Here is a 17,685-nt window from a genome sequence, read left to right on the forward strand (position 1 = left end):
GTGTGTGTGTGTGTGTGTGTGTGTGTGTGTGTGTGTGTGTGTGTGTGTGTGTGTGTGTGTGTGTGTGTGTGTGTGTGTGTGTGTGTGTGTGTGTGTGGCCAGTGTACGGGGCTAGCGGTGTACTGTATAATTGCTTTGTGGTGGACAGGAGTTTAAAGCTGAAGCAGTCTGTCAGGCCAAGCTGGTAAGTTGGCAGTGTGTGAATATGAATGTCAGAGTAATGGGTAAGCACATTACTGTATATTGCTGGGGAGCCTAGGAGAGATATTGTTAAAAACTCTGGGACCCAGGCAGAAATTTGTCAGCAGGACTGTATTTTTACAGATGCCCTATAAAGGCCTCTCTGTCTGCTTAAGAGCCTGTGTGTGTGTGTGTGTGTGTGTGTGTGTGTGTGTGTGTGTGTGTGTGTGTGTGTGTGTGTGTGTGTGTGTGTGTGTGTGTGTGTGTGTGTGTGTGTGTGTGTGTGTGTGTGTGTGTGTGTGTGTGTGTGTGTGTGTGTGTGTGTGTGTGTGTGTGTGTGTGTGTGTGTGTGTGTGTGTGTGTTGGTTTAATTATCCTTGTGGGGACCAGATGTACCCATAAGGATATTAAAACAAAGTGGAGACATTTAGCTATTTTAGGTTTAGGGTTACAATTAGGGTTAGGTTTAGTTTTAGGGTTAGGGAAAATAGGATTTTGAATGGAAATAAATGTTTTGGTCCCCACAAGTATAACTGTTTGTTGGTTCTCACTCTGTGAGTCTGCTTACATATAGCACCAATCAACAGTTTGGACACACCTACTCATTCAAGGGTTTTCCTGCATTGTAGAATAATAGTGAAGACATCAAAACTATGAAATAACACAAATGGAATTATGTCGTAACCAAAAAAGTGTTGAACAAATAAAAATATATTAAATATTTCAGATTCTTCAAAGTAGCCACCCTTTGCCTTGATGACAGCTTTGCAAACTCTTGGCATTCTCTCAACCAGCTTCATGAGGAATGCTTTTCCAACAGTCTTCAAGGAGTTCCTGCATATGCTGAGCACTTCTTGGCTGCTTTTTCTTCACTCTGCGTTCCAACTCATCCCAAACCAGGTCAGGTGATTGTGGAGGCCAGGTCAAATGATGCAACACCATGACTCTCCTTCTTGGTCAAATAGCCCTTACACACCCTGGAGGTGTGTTGGGTCATTGTCCTGTTGAAAAACAAATTATAGTCTCACTAAACACAAACCAGATGGGATGGCGTATTGCTGCAGAATGCTGTGGTAGCCATGCTGCTTAAGTGTGCCTTGAATTCTAAATAAATCCCTGACAGTGTCACCAGCAAAGCCTCCCCCACACCATCACACCTCCTCCTCCATGCTTCAAGGTGGGAACCACACATGCAGAGATCATCCGTTCACCTACTCTGCTTCTCACAAAGACACGGCAGTTGGAAACCAAAGATCTCAAATTTGGACTGATCAGACCAAAGGACAGATTTCCACCGGTCTAATGTCCTTTGCTTGTGTTTCTTGGCCCAAGTAAGTCTCTTGTAATTATTGGTGTCCTTTAGTAGTGATTTCTTTGCAGCAATTTGACGATGAAGACCTGATTCACGCAGTCTCCTCTGAACAGTTGATGTTGAGATGTCTGTTACTTGAACTCTGTGAAGCATTTATTTGGGCAGCAATCTGAGGTGCAGTTAACTCTAATGAACTTATCCTCTGCAGCAGAGGTAACTCTGGTTCTTCCTTTCCTGTGGCAGTCTTCATGAGAGCCAGTTTCATCATAGCGCTTGATGGTTTTTGCGACTGCACTTGAAGAAACTTTGAAAGTTCTTGAAATGTTCCTGATTGACTGACCTTCATGTATTAAAGTAATGATGGACTGTCATTTCTATTTTCTTACAGTATTTTAGTTATTATTGCCATAATACGGACTTGGTCTTTTACCAAATAGGACTATCTTCTGTATATCCCCCTACCTTGTCACAACACAACTGATTGGCTCAAATGCATTAAGAAGGAAAGAAATCCCACAAATTATATTTTAACAAGGAACACCTGTTAATTGAAATGCATTCCAGGTGACTACCTCATGAAGCTGGCTGACAGAATGCCAAGAGTGTGCAAAGCTGTCATCAAGGCAAAGGGCGGCTACTTTAAAAAATCTCATATAAAATATTTTATGATTGTTCAACACTTTTCTGGTTACTACATGATTCCATATGTGTTATTTCATAGTTTTGATGTCTTCACTATTATTCTACAATGTAGAAAATAGTAAAAAAATAAAGAAACATCCTTGAATGAATAGGTGTGTCCAAACTTTTGACTGGTACTGTAGGTCGTGTATGTGTGTGTCCTCTGTTCTGCACTATTTGTGTTTTGTTGTTTGTGTATGTGCGCATGCTTGTGTATGTTTGCTTTACTGCTCTCCTTTCCTCTTTCCCTCTGTGTGTTTCTCTTCCTCCTCTTCCCGAATAGAGGGTCCATCAATCAGAGAGGATGGAAGGGGGGCTGCTGGCTCAGCGCCAGGAAGAGGGGCTGCCCAGAGGGGAGGGAAAGTGGGAGGGAGAGAGAGAGGAGGAGGGGGGGGGTTGTGAACAGGATGAGGAGAGAAAGAGACCAACTGCACAGAAGAAAGAGAAAGATAGACAGAGTCTAAGTGCACAGAGAGAAAGAGTGAGAGAAAGAATAGGTGAGGGAGAAAGAGATCAGTTATTTTATTGATCTGTGGCTGTGACCGCAACCAGTGGCTCGTTAGTGCATCATTGGTCACTAACATTTGTCTTAAAGTGTTTGCAGAGAGAGGAGAGCAGTTCCATTACATGCTGACTACACCGCTCGCGCGTTGCAAAATAAATGTAAACATACATGTTATTCAATCATTGCACCCACACTGCTCACGCGCGCCAACGAGCGTCTGCGGTGCCAAGCGCTAAAACAGAAGTCAGTTCTATTTGTGACCCTGAATGTGTGGTCAGCGTCACAAGTCCTGCCTCCCATGGTATATAGAAGCAGATACCCACATGCCATCTCATTGGTTATATCCACAGGTGATTGAAAGATGAACTGCGTGTGGTCGGTCGGTGGTGGTAATACACCTTATTATGAAAGTAGATGCAAATCGCTATATAAAGTCCAAAGAAGAAAAATAAAACATTTTGGTTGACCGTTTAATGTGTGGATTAATTGTCGGAGTAGAGGACCTTGTGCATTTCAGGTAAAATAACAACTCAACATTTATATCACAGGACAAATTAGCTAGCAACAGCAAGCTAGCTAAATAGGACAAATTAGCTAGCAACTGCAAGCTAGCTAGCTAAATTGCCATAAATGTTTAATTTATTTTCAACCTGTCCCCAAATGAAAATAATTGGTTCAGAGTTTGATTTGATATTTCAACCTGTGTGTCGGGATCACGTTTTGTGTCGGGACAAAATCAATTTGCTCACGATGGCGCAGACCCATGTCCTGTCTGGGCATGGTGTTTGGCAGCAGGGGGAGGGAGATAAGGCTAGACTTAGGCTGGCTGACCGGGATCTCAATTCAATTCAAGGGCTTTATTGTCATGGAAACATATGTTACCATTGCCAAGCAAGTGAAGTAGATCATTTTTATTGTTTATTTCACTTTTAATTATTAACAGAAAACATTACACTCACAGAAGTTCCAAAATAATAAAGACATTTCAAATGTCATTATGTCTAAATACAGTGTTGTAACAATGTGCAAATAGTTAAAGTACAAAAGGGACGATTACTAAATATAAATATGGGTTGTATTTACAATGGTGTTTGTTCTTCACTGGTTGCCATTTTCTTGTGGCAACAGGTCACAAATCTTTCTGCTGTGATGGCACACTTGTATTTCACCCAGTTGATATGATTTCTCTCTCTCTCTCTCTGGTGCTACAGGGTTGAGGGGGCTGGGGGGACTCCTGCTAAACACACATGTAGGCACGCAAGCATACACTGAGATGCACTGAGATGCACTGAGATGCACTGAGATGCACTGAGATGCATTGCAGTCAGGAAGGCATGCACAAACACATAACATGAAATACTCACAGACATGCACAAGCCACAAACACAAGAACACACCCACACACACTCTCACCCACCTCTGACCAGCACAGCCACACTGTGGCTCAGGGAAAGACTCAGCTGGCATTGCCCAAATGAGCACCCCCCCACTTAAATCACATTACATTTCACAAAGCTTTATTAGCAAAGCATTTGCATTGTGTTATAAAGTAAATACTCCAGAAAAGCTTACTGCAGCTTGTCTATGTCATACTGAGGATCCACTTGCGTTAGTTTCAGAGTCTCAGTAATGACTCTTGTGTTTCAGCTCACTGTGTTAATTGTGACTCTGAAACATATCTGATGATTGGCGAGCATGCTGAGTGTATATGTGTGCGCGCATGCGTACCTGCGTGCGTGTGTGTGTGTGTGTGCATGCGTTCGCGTTTGTGTCTCCCTCAGGCAGTGATTGACTGGTGTGCTCCACAGCCTCCAGAGGACTGGGTCCTTGTCCTCCCTTTCATCCATCCATCTTCTCTTCCTCCCTCATTTTGTAAGAATTTAGGGTGATTTGCTGCTCTGTTTAAAATGCAGCTTAACATAGACTGACATTATCTTTCCTCCCCTCCACATTTCTCTCCTCCTCATCTAACCCCCCCTCTGCCAGACAAAGAGACAGCAGTGTTCTGGTGGCAGATTATTTATCCTCAGGTGTTTATTGACCAGCTCTCTCTTCTTCCTTTGTAGCCATCCACCCATTCATCCATCCCTCTATTCACAGTCCTGCCAAAACTCCCTTACATGCTGACTTGACTGGGCGTGTGCGTCCGCCGTCACGCGCATGTTGATTTTGTCCATCTACACCAGACGCGATCAGGACAGGCAGTTTGAAATATCAAAATGAACTCTGAACCAACTATGTTAATTTAGGGACAGGTCGAAACACTTTAAACATTCATGGACATTCAGCTAGCTTGCAATTTGCTAGCTAATTTCTCCTGGAATATAAACATTGGGTTGTTATTTTATCTGAAACGCACAAGGTACTTTTTTCCGAGATCTTTGTAGAATTTGAGTCACACAAAGTCGTGTGATATTTTGTCAGTTTCTAGTAATCTCTCCTCCTTCAGGCTTCTTCTTCTGTGGACTTTATATGGTGGTTGGCAACCAACTTTAAGGTGCATTACCACCACCAACTGGACTAAACTAAGAGTGTGGATCTCAGTTCATCTGTCAATCAGGCGGGAGCCTCACCGGCCATTCGGGACCCATTTCTAGGGTCCCCAGTCCGAGGTCGGCGGCGAGGGTCGCCGTGTTTAAGAGGCCACGGAGGAGGACAATGAGGTGGAGAAAAACTGTGGTGAAGTGGGGTCCACGTCCCGTGCCAGAGCCGCCACCGCGGACAGACGCCCACCCAGACCCCTATAGGTTCAGGTTTTGCGGCCGGAGCCCGCACCTTTGGGGGGGTACTGTCACGTTCTGACGTTCTGACGTTCTGAAATAATTCCTTTGTTTTGTCTTTATTTAGTATGGTCAGGGCGTGAGTTGGGGTGGGCAGTCTATGTGTGTTTTTCTATGTTGGGGTTTTGAGTTCAGCCTAGTATGGTTCTCAATCAGAGGCAGGTGTCGTTAGTTGTCTCTGATTGAGAATCATACTTAGGTAGCCTGGGTTTCACTTTTGAGTTGTGGGTGTTTGTTTTCCGTGTGAGTGTTTGTTGCCACGCGGTACTATTTCGGTTTCGTTCGTTTCACGTTTATTGTTTTGTAGTGTTCTGTTTATGTCTTTAAATAAACACATTATGGACACTTACCACGCTGTGCATTGACCACACTTACCCTCCGATCCTTCTCGCTACTCCTCCTCAGAAGAGGAGGAAGAATGCCGTTACAACATGTGTGTTTGTCTTGGTCTTATCCCGTGTAAATAGCTGGTCTTTTTCGTATATATATTAATCTCACTTTCTATCTACGAATTAAACATACTTTCCTGCAACCCGCCTCACCCAATGTGGTACGGATCTGCTATTTTTATTCCTTATAACTGGAACTTCCATCAGGAGCTCGCCAGCTAACTAGCTACTAGTCTTTGTTCGTCACAGCTAGCTGTCTTCGCCTTTTTCTCGGTCACCAGCCAGCCTTAGCTCGGACAATACCTGCCAGTCAGCACAGTGCGATGTCAACCCAGTGCATATCGGACTGCCTCTCTCTACCACATCACTGGATTCCTGCCGCTCTGGATCGTTACACCGGATCATCGCAGCTAGCTAGCTGCAAAAGAGTGGCTGCTGTTAGCTAACGCCTCTGTCCAGAAGCAAGCACCAGCTAGCCTTGAGCTATCCTTGAGCTAGACCCATATACCAGCTAATTCTGGGGCTACAATAACACCCTTGCCAATTGGCCTGGACCCTTTATTGTCGACGAGGAGCGAAGAAACAAAATAAGATGCTTGTTAATACATAGTTTGGATGAAATGATTGAATAACAACATGTATGTAAGGCGTAATACGAGCGGTGTGGTCAGCATGTTATGCACTCTTTTGGCAGAGAAAGTCCATGTTATTGCTGACAACTGGCCTATGCTGGAGAAAGAGAGGGAGAGTGAAAGGGATGAAGGAGAGGAAGCCGTGCTGATCTCTGTTGGTAGCAGGCTGCCAAGACTTTTGTCTGACAGATCCAGGATCAGTTGCAGTCATGGTTGTGTTGTTGGCTCGTCAACAACTAAATTATTAGTTTCTCTGTCTAAATAAAATAAAATAACATTTTATTCTTCACATGTTTGTAAACAACAGGTGTGGATTAACAGTGAAATGCTTACATACAGGCCCTTTCCAACAATGTAGATAGAAAGAAAATAGAGAAATAATAGAAAAGTAAAACAAGTATTAATAAAAGTCTTAATAAATACACAATGAGTAATGATAACTTGGCTATGTACAAGGGGCACCAGTACTGAGTCGATGTGTAGGGCTACAAGGTAATTGAGGTAGATACAGTTTGTACATATAACTAAGAATTAAGTAACATATAGTAAACAGTAGCAGCAGCGTATGTGATTAGTAAAAAAAATAAGTTTGTGCAAAAGGGTCAATGCAGATATTCCGGGTAGATATTGGTTAACTATTTAACTAACTATTTAGCAGCCGTATGGCTTGGGGGTAGAAGCCTTCCCAGAAGAGTGGGGGCTGTTATAGCAACAGAGGGGGAACTCTCATATTAATGCCCATGATCTTGGAATGAGATGTTCGACGAGCAGGTGTCCACATACCTTTTGTCATGTTGTGTATATTTAAAACCAAATACTTTTAGATTTCTACTCAAGTAGTATTTTACTGGGTGACATTTACTTGAGTAATTTTCAATGAAAGTACTTTTACTCAAGTATGAAAATTGGGTACTTTTTCCACTATGGAGTCCACGGTCAGCTTCTTTGTCTTGCTGACGTTGAGGGAGAGGTTGTTTTCCTGGCACCACACTGCCAGGTTACCTTGGCGTTCTTGGGCACAGGGACTATGGTGGTCTGCTTGAAACATGTAGGTATTACAGACTGGGTCAGGGAGAGGTTGAAAATGTCAGTGAAGGCACTTGGCTTCTGGTCAGCGCATACTCTGAGTACGTGCCCTGGTAATCAGTCTCACCCTGCGTCCTTGTGAATGTTAACCTGTTTAAAGGTCTTACTCACATTGGCCACGGAGAGAGTGATCACACAGTCGTCCGGAACAGCTGGTGCTCTCACGCATGGTTCAGTGTTGCTTGCCTCGAAGCGGGCATTGAAGGCATTTAGCTCTTCTGGTAGGCTTGCGTCACTGGGCAGCTCGCGGCTGGGTTTCCCTCTGTAGTCCGTGATAGTTTGCGAGCCCTGCCACATCTGACGAGTGTCAGAGCCGATGTAGTAGGATTCGATCTTAAATAAAATTTTATTTGTCACATACACATGGTTAGCAGATGTTAATGCAAGTGTAGCGCATTAACATCCTGTATTGACAGTTTGCCTGTTCGATGGTTCGACAGAGAGCTTGGCAGGATTTCTTATTACCACCCGTGTTAGTGTCCAGCTCTTTGAAAGTAACAGCTCTAGCCTTTAGCCTTTAGCCTGTAGCCTGTAACGCATGGTTTCTGGTTGGGATATGTACGTACGGTCACATGATGCATGACACAGTCAATGCACTTATTAATGAAGCTGGTGACTGAACTCCTTAATGCCATCGGATGAGTTCCAGAACATATTCCAGTCTGTGCTAGCGAAACAGTACTGTAGTTTAGCATCCGCTTCATACCACTTCCATATTGAGTGCATCACGGGTACTTCCTGTTTGAGTTTTTGCGTGTAAGCAGGAATCAGGAGGATAGAGTTATGGTCAGATTTGACAAATGGAGAACGAGGGAGAGCTTTGTATGCATCTCTGTCTGTGTCTAGCTACATGTATTACTGTTGCACAGCATCAATACAGTTTATTGTAGACACAGTCCAGTGAAAATAAACCCCCTCTGTCTCAAGGCCAATAGGAGAGTCCCTGTTCCCTTTCTCTCTTCTGACTATTTCACGTCCTCTCTCTCCCTTTCACCACGCACACACACACACGCACGCACACACACACACACACACACACACACACACACACACACACACACACACACACACACACACACACACACACACACACACACACACACACACACACACACACAAGCCGGTCTACACACACACACACAAGCCAGTCTACACACACACACACACACTATATAATTAGCTAGGTCTTCTCTACCCTTTGAACAGAGCCATGTATCTATCAGAGAGCTGTGTTGTATAATTTGGCCTGTATTGAGATGGGACAGGCTGGCAGTGTGTGTGTATAAATAAGCTCCTGTCAGTCAGTGTAGAGGGGGTGTCAGGACTTCCTGTGTCCTCTAATCTCGTTTGTCTCCCTTTGTGTGTCAGAAACATGTGTTAGATTGGAGGGATGGAGGACACACAAATAGACAACTATCACGGAGGGAGGGAGGCAGGCAGGGATGCAGGCAGGGGAGGGAGGATAGAGAGAGATGAAGGAAGGAAAAGGATGAATAGGGTAATAATGGCTCAGTGGGAAGGCTGTTAAAGAGGGTGAGAACGCCTGAGTGAAGAAGAGAACATAATGAGTCTCAGGGCAGAAATAGGTGAGGCATGTAGTGTGTGTGTGCGTAGACGTGTGTGTGCATGCTCATTTGTACATTTTCCTTTGTACCATATGTTGTGTGTGTTGCCACATTAGTGCTTTTCTGTGTGTGTGTGTGCGTGCATGCGTGTGTATGTGTGTGTGTATGTAGAATAGACAACAATTCAATGTCCTCGACTCCTCACGTCTTGAGAGAGAATTTTCAATGGGCCTCGGCGAGCTAGAGAAAATGGATGAAAGAATGGCATTGAATGCAGTGAGGAGAGGGAGAGACCTGCATGAGAAACTGGAGTCTAATAACATAGCTGTCCTTTCAAAGCTTCTCTCTTCCACTTTCTCTCTTCCGGTCTCATACTCTTTCTCTATTATTGCTCTCTCTCATTCACTTGTGGTAGGCTGGGTTTGAAACCAGGTCACCTGCATGCCACATGACTGTTAGTCCGCTGATCTAAAGCCAAGGTATGAGCTTGAGGAGCTCAGTTGTCACCGAACTACCTCCGTCACCTTTACTAACCGGATTTGCCTCAATGAAATTATCTAACTTTGATAAATTCTATGAGATGGTATGGACAAAGTGTCTGTACTTTCATTGATGTATGTGTTTGTTGCTCCTGCTGCTTCCCTGAAGAAAATGACCCTGATGGCCCAAGGGGCATGAATAATGTTGTGCTATATTATCTTGTGTGAAACATAAGATGAGACTGAAGTGTGTGTGTGTTGCAGGCGGAGATTGTGAAGCGTCTCAGTGCCATCTGTGCTCAGATCATCCCCTTCCTATCTCAGGAGGTAAGTATCACTGACACACACACACACACACACACACACACACACACACACACACACACACACACACACACACACACACACACACACACACACACACACACACACACACACACACACACACACACACACACACACACACACACACACACACACACACACACACCTGGCTGCACTGGCTTTATAATACATTGTTTGTTTTTGTGTGTGTGTCCGGTGACAAGTGTGAGTCCACTGAAGGGAAGGTCACAGAGCTGGCGACTGTTTTACATTGATCAATACTGCCTCTATGTGTGTATGCTCACTTGCGTGTGTGTTTACACAGTGTGTGTGTGTGTGTACATTTGAATGAGTAAATAGGTGTAGGTTTGGGTCGTTTGAGTGTGTAGTCCTGCTGCATACGTTTGTGTGGGTATGTGACTTTTTTCCATGTGGGTGTCTGGTAGCTCAGTATGTTTTCTTCAGCGAGTGTTTGTTGTGATATTTGTATTATGTGAACAGTATGTGACAAACGGTGTGTTTGTGAATGAGATTACAAAACATATGTCAGGTACAATATAAGTATGTGGACACCTCCTCGTCGAACATCTCATTCCAAAATCATGGGTATTAATATTGAGTTGGTTCCCCCTTTGCTGCTATAACAGCCTCCACTCCTCTGGGAAGGCTTTCCACTAGATGTTGGAACATTACTGCAGGGACTTGCTTCCATTCAGCCACAAGAGCATTAGTGAGGTCAGGCACTGATGTTGGGCGTTTAGGCCTGGCTCACTGGCGGTGTTCCAATTCAGCCCAAAGGTGGTCGATGGGGTTGAGGTCAGGGCTCTGTGCGGGCCAGTCAAGTCCTTCCACACCAATCTCGACAAACCATTTCTGTATGGATCTCGCTTTGGGCACAGGGGCATTGTCATGCTGAAACAGGAGAGGGCCTTCCCCAAACTGTTGCCACAAAGTTGGAAGCACAGAATCGTCTAGAATGTCATTGTACGCTGTACCATTAAGATTTCCCCTCACTGGAACTAAGGGGCCTAGCCAAAACATGAAAAACAGCCCCAGATCATTATTCCTCCTCCACCAAACTTTACAGTTGGCACTATGCATTTGGGCAGGTAGCGTTCTCCTGGCAATTGCCAAACCCAGATTTGTTCGTTGGACTGCCAGATGGTGAAGGGTGATTCATCACTCCAGAGAACGCATTTCCACTGCTCCAGAGTCCAATGGCGGTGAGCTTTACACCACTCCAGCCGACGCTTGGCATTGTGCATGGTGATCTTGGGTTTGTGTGCGGCTGCTCGGCCATGGAAACCCATTTCATGAAGCTCCCGACTAACAGTTCTTGTGCTGACGTTGCTTCAGGAGAGACAATTTTTATGCGCTAGGCGGTTCAGCACTCAGCGGTCCCGTTCTGTGAGCTTGTGAGGCCTACCACTTTGCGGCTGAGCCGTTGTTGCTCCTAGAAGTTTCCACTTTACAATAACCGCACTTACAGTTGACCGGGGCAGCTCTAGTAGGGCATAAATTTGACAAACTGACTTGTTGGAAAGGTGGCATCCTATGATGGTGCCACGTTTTAAGTCACGGAGCTCTTCAATAAGGCCATTCTACTACCACCAATGTTTGTCTATGGAGATTAAATGGCTGAGTGTTCTATTTTATACACCTGTCAGCCACGGGTGTTGTTGAAATATCCAAATCCACTAATTTGAAGGGGTGTCCACATGCTATTGTTTATACAGTGGCTTGCGAAAGTATTAACCCACCTTCGCATTTTTCCTATTTTGTTGCCTCTACAACCTGGATTTACACAACATGCCTACCACTTTGAAGATACAAATGATGTTTTATTGTGAAACAAACAAGAAGTAAGACAAATAAAACTGAACTTGAGCGTGCATAAGTATTCACTCCCCCAAAGTCAATACTTTGTAGAGCAACCTCTTGCAGCAATTACAGCTGCAAGTCTCTTGGGGTATGTCTCTATAAGCTTGGACACATCTAGCCACTGGGATTTTTGCCCATTCTTCAAGGCAAGACTGCTCAAGCTTCTTCAAGTTGGATGGGTTCCACTGGTGTACAGCAATCTTTAAGTCATACCACAGATTCTCAATTGGGTTGAGGTCTGTGCTTTGACTAGGCCATTCCAAGACATTTAAATGTTTCCCCTTAAACCACTCAAGTGTTGCTTTAGCAGTATTCTTAGGGTCATTGTCCTGCTGGAAGGTGAACTCCATCCCAGTCCCAAATCTCTGGAAGACTGAAACAACAGGTTTTCCTCAAGAATGTCTCTGTATTTAGCGCTATCCATCATTCCTTAAATTCTGACCAGTTTCCCAGTCCCTGCTGATGGAAAAACATCCCCACAGCATGATGCTGCCACCACCATGCTTCACTGTGGGGATGGTGTTCTCGGGGTGATGAGAGGTGTTGGATTTGTGCCAGACATAGCGTTTTCCTTGATGGCCAAACAGCTCCATTTTAGTCTCATCTAACCAGAGTACCTTCTTCCATATGTTTGGGGAGTCTCCCACATGCCTTTTGGTGAACATCAAACATGTTTGCTTATTTCTTTCTTTAAGCAATGGCTTTTTTTCTGGCCACTCTTAGGTAAAGCCCAGCTCTGTGGAGTGTATGGCTTAAAGTGGTCCTATGGACAGATACTCCAATCTCCACTGTGGAGAGCTTCGCAGCTCCTTCTGGGTTATCTTTGGTCTCTTTGTTGCCTCTCTGATTAATTCCCTCCTTGCCTGGTCTGTGAGTTTTGGTGGGAGATCCTCTCTTGGCAGGTTTGTTGTGGTGCCATATTCTTTACATATTTTAATAACGTATTTAATGGTGCTCCTTGGGATGTTCAAAGTTCCTGATATTTTTGTTATAACCCAACCCTGATCTGTATCTCTCCCCCACTTTTCCCTGACCTGTTTGGAGAGCTCCTTGGTATTCATTGTGCCACTTGCTTGATGGTGCACCTTGCTTAGTGGTGTTGCAGACTCTGGGGCATTTAAATTCCAAACAAGTGGACTTTATTTAGCTAATTATGTGACTTTGAAGGTTGCACCAGATCTTATTTAGGGGCTTCATAGCAAAGGGGTGAATACATACAGTATGCACGCACCACTTTACTGTTTTTTTAGTTTTTTTTATTGAATATTTTGAAACAAGTAATTTTTTTCACTTCACCAATTTGGACTATTTTGTGTATGTCCATTACATGAAATCAAAATAAAAATATATTTCGATTACAGGTTGTAATGCAAAAAAATAGGAAAAACGCCAAGGGGATGAATACTTTTCAAGGCACTGTATATAGTGTATGTCTATGTGTTATGAGAAGCACACAGCGGGATAAATAACCTGTGTGTGTGTGTGTGTGTGTGTGTGTGTGTGTGTGTGTGTGTGTGTGTGTGTGTGTGTGTGTGTGTGTAGCATCAACAGCAGGTGGTCCAGGCAGTGGAGAGGGCCAAACAAGTCACTATGGCCGAACTCAACGCCATCATTGGGGTGAGTCACCTCTGGTCACCATGACAACCCTCACACCCCCAACGGCGACACTATCAACATCAACACACACACACACAAAGTCACAGTCTACAGGGGCATGCACACCTCTCTCTCTGCTGTGTTTAAAGTGCCGGGGTGTAAGTAGAGTGTAATGTGATCAGAGCTCCGACAAGCTCTCACTGTAACACACACACACACACACACACACACACACACACACACACACACACACACACACACACACACACACACACACACACACACACACACACACACACACACACACACACACACACACACACACACACACACTAAAATAATAAGACCCAAGGAAAATAGCCTCTCTTTATCTGTCTGTACCCCCCCTCCTCTCCTCTCCCTCCATCGCATCTCTTTTTCCCCCCTCTGTTTTGTTCTCTCCTTCTGCCCCACTCTTTCTCTTTCTCTCTCTCCCTGTTGCGCTCTCTCTCTCTCTCTCTCTCTCTCCTGTTGCGCTCTCTCTCTCTCTCTCTCTCTCTCTCTCTCTCTCTCTCTCTCTCTCTCTCTCTCTCTCTCTCTCTCTCTCTCTCTCTCTCTCTCTCTCTCTCTCTTCTCCCCCTGCCCTGTCTCCCTGGTGTACAGCAGCAGCAGCTCCAGCACCTGTCTCACCACACCCCAGGTATTCCCCTGACTCCCCACCCATCAGGCCTCTCTCTGGGGGGAGGTTCAGGTCTGCTTGCCCTTACTGGAGCCATGGGGGTCTCAGCCCACCTGGCCTCCAAGGATGAACGTAACCACCTGGACCCTGAGCACCTAAGAGGTACTACTCACTGACTGACCTCCACGTGAAGGACATTGGTGAAGAACTGTTGTACTGAAATGTGTCAGCTTTTGATACAAAATAACCACTTGGCTGAACTTTTGTTGAACTCAAAGGGTGGCGGAATATTTTGAGGAACAGCGCTCATTGAACAACTAACAAATGGCATTATGTTGCCTGCGAGGCTGTATTGATGGAGGGTGACTAGATGTTAAACTTGTAGGACCCTGGTGCAGAAAGAGAATGAGAGAGAGACTGAGCAGACAGATGAGTGCTGAATGAATGAACGGGAAGACAGAAAGCATTGTGTCTCTGAGGAGTGGAGACCGAGACGGAGAGGGCAGCACTGCAGATTGGAAACATGTACAATACAAAGCTTGTGTTTTTATTGCACTGGGACAGGCCTTTTTCAGGTTGACCTTGGCATGCTGTAGGGCTGTTGTTATTATTATCTATGCTGACGTCAATCCCCCCTCTACCCCTTCCCCCTCTACCCCTCACCCCCTCTACTGCTCCTTCCCTCTTTCTGTTCCCTTCACAGAGGCTGCGCCCAGCAGGGTAAGTAACCCCAACGTGTGTGTCCGTTCGTGTGCGTGTGTGTGACTGTGAGACCCTCTTTAAAGAGGACCTCTAAAAGGGTCTGTTTTGTTGGAGAGTTTCCATTAATAGGACCAGCACCTAGGTTAACATAGCTAGTACAACAGTAGAACAGTTCTGTTGTTCCTTAACTCAGGCCCAATGGTAGGGTTGCAAAGAGAGGGTTTGGTATCTTTCAAGTATTTTATGTAAAGTATCACAAGACATATAGCGGACATTTTGAGTGCTTCAAATTATCACAGGCCCTCTCTCTGGCCTATATGAAATAATTAAATAACTAATGACAAAGCTGTTAAAAATGATCCTATATGTGAACCATCAACTTAGTGAATACCATTAGTGTTTAATATGAGGGTTTCAGCATGAATATTTTATACACACTTAGTGAAATAAATATGTTAATATGTCTTTGCTGTCGATGTTTTGGCACCAACTGGTGGCAGTTATGAAAAAAAGACAGTAGTTGGGTGAGTTGTAATGTTAATTGAAAATAATGCCATTGTTGATAAGATGCTTATATATGGACACAGATATAAATAAAGATATATATAAAAAATGAAAACTATATATATGAATATATCATTTTTATTCAAATATTTTTATTTAGAATATAAATTACCAGAGTGACTTCAGAAAATAGATGGCATCATGAGGCAGGAAAAGTATGTGGATATATTATAGTAACATCTCAAGGCATCAGTCAGGAAGTTAAAGTTTGGTCGCAGTGCTAGCTGTGCCACTAGAGATCCTGGTTTGAGTCCAGGCTCTGTCACAGCCGGCCGTGACCGGGAGACCCATGGGGCGGCGCACAATTGTCCCAGCATCTTCCGAGTTAGGGGAGGGTTTGGCCAGCAGGGATGTTCTTGTCCCATCGTGCTCTACCGACTCCTGTGGCAGGCCGGGCACAATGCACGCTGACACGGTCGCCAGGTGTACGGTGTTTCCTCCCGACACATTGGTGCAGCTGGTTTCCATGTTCCCCCAACGTCTTACTCTAGAGAATTAACGCCCTTATACTAATGTACTGATTTTAAAGAAGTCGTGTTTGTGATAACGTCCTCCAAAATATGGATGGCGCAAAGGAGGGAGGAAGGAGAGATGCATATCAATTGCTATTTGTTAAGTTGTGCTTATGTGATTATTTTTTTTAAATGGAGAGGATGAAAGAAAAAGCAAGGGAAAGAAAGAGAAAGCAAAGGAAAGAAAGAGAAAGCAAGGGAAAGAAAGAGAAAGCAAGGGAAAGAAAGAGAAAGCAAGGGGAAGAAAGAGAAAGCAAGGGAAAAAAAGAGAAAGCAAGGGGAAGAAAGAGAAAGCAAGGGGAAGAAAGAGAAAGCAAGGGGAAGAAAGAGAAAGCAAGGGGAAGAAAGAGAAAGCAAGGGGAAGAAAGAGAAAGCAAGGGAAGAAAGAGAAAGCAAGGGGAAGAAAGAGAAAGCAAGGGGAAGAAAGAGAAAGCAAGGGGAAGAAAGAGAAAGCAAGGGGAAGAAAGAGAAAGCAAGGGGAAGAAAGAGAAAGCAAGGGGAAGAAAGAGAAAGCAAGGGGAAGAAAGAGAAAGCAAGGGGAAGAAAGAGAAAGCAAGGGGAAGAAAGAGAAAGCAAGGGGAAGAAAGAGAAAGCAAGGGGAAGAAAGAGAAAGCAAGGGGAAGAAAGAGAAAGAAAAGAAAGAAAGCAAGGGAATAAAGGGAAGAAAGAGAAAGCAAGGGGAAGAAAGAGAAAGCAAGGGAAGAAAGAAGAAAGCAAAGCAAGGGAAGAAAGAAAGAGAAAGCAAGGGGAAGAAAGAGAAAGCAAGGGAAGAAAGAGAAAGCAAGGGGAAGAAAGAGAAAGCAAGGGAAAGATAAAAGAAGAAAAGAGAAAGCAAGGGGAATAAAGAGAAAGCAAGGGGAATAAAGAGAAAGCAAGGGGAATAAAGAGAAAGCAAGGGGAATAAAGAGAAAGCAAGGGAAGAAAGAGAAAGCAAGGGAAAGAAAGCAAGGGAAAGAAAGAGAAAGCAAGGGAAAGAAAGAGAAAGCAAGGGAAGAAAGAGAAAGCAAGGGAAAGAAAGAGAAAGCAAGGGGAAGAAAGAGAAAGCAAGGGGAAGAAAGAGAAAGCAAGGGAAAGAAAGAGAAAGCAAGGGAAAGAAAGAGAAAGCAAGGGGAAGAAAGAGAAAGCAAGGGAAAGAAAGAGAAAGCAAGGGAAAGAAAGAGAAAGCAAGGGGAAGAAAGAGAAAGCAAGGGAAAGAAAGAGAAAGCAAGGGAAAGAAAGAGAAAGCAAGGGGAAGAAAGAGAAAGCAAGGGGAATAAAGAAAGAGGGGAAAAAGAGAAAGCAAGGGAAGAAAGAGAAAGCAAGGGAATAAAGAGAAAGCAAGGGGAATAAAGAGAAAGCAAGGGGAAGAAAGAGAAAGCAAGGGGAATAAAGAAAGCAAAGGGAATAAAGAGAAAGCAAGGGAATAAAGAGAAAGCAAGGGAAAGAAGAAAGCAAGGGGAATAAAGAGAAAGAAAGCAAGGGGAATAAAGAGAAAGAAGGGGAAAAAGAGAAAGCAAGGGGAAGAAAGAGAAAGCAAGGGGAAGAAAGCAAGGGGAAGAAAGAGAAAGCAAGGGGAAGAAAGAGAAAGCAAGGGGAAGAAAGAGAAAGCAAGGGGAAGAAAGAGAAAGCAAGGGGAAGAAAAAGAAAGCAAGGGGAAGAAAGAGAAAGCAAGGGGAAGAAAGAGAAAGCAAGGGGAAGAAAGAGAAAGCAAGGGGAAGAAAGAAAAAGCAAGGGAAAGAGCGGGAGAGAAGAGAGGGAGGGACAGATGGAGGAGAAGACTGGGAGTTTGTTGAGAATACTGTGGTTCTTTGTGTTCTGGTCTCGTCCATCCAACCAGCTTCCTGTCTGTGTCCTCTACAG

General features: G+C 44.3%; 1 protein-coding gene across 6 annotated transcripts in view; it reads left to right on the forward strand.

The window, feature by feature from the left end:
- Positions 1-17,685, forward strand: part of LOC118371594 (transducin-like enhancer protein 4) — an 86,027-nt gene that overhangs the window by 40,240 nt on the left and 28,102 nt on the right. For 4 of the 6 annotated variants that reach the window (XM_052480506.1, XM_052480507.1, XM_052480504.1 and 1 more), the window contains exons 5-8: positions 9,874-9,936; positions 13,357-13,431; positions 14,053-14,230; positions 14,772-14,788. In XM_052480506.1, coding sequence (XP_052336466.1) covers positions 9,874-9,936; positions 13,357-13,431; positions 14,053-14,230; positions 14,772-14,788 — 333 coding nt within the window. Of the gene's footprint in view, positions 1-9,091; positions 9,152-9,873; positions 9,937-13,356; positions 13,432-14,052; positions 14,231-14,771; positions 14,789-17,685 lie in introns of those variants that run through there. The other 2 variants (XM_052480509.1, XM_052480505.1) reach the window with 2 other exon arrangements.

This window comes from Oncorhynchus keta, chromosome 26 (genome assembly GCF_023373465.1).
Source record: "Oncorhynchus keta strain PuntledgeMale-10-30-2019 chromosome 26, Oket_V2, whole genome shotgun sequence".
NCBI lineage: Eukaryota > Metazoa > Chordata > Actinopteri > Salmoniformes > Salmonidae > Oncorhynchus > Oncorhynchus keta.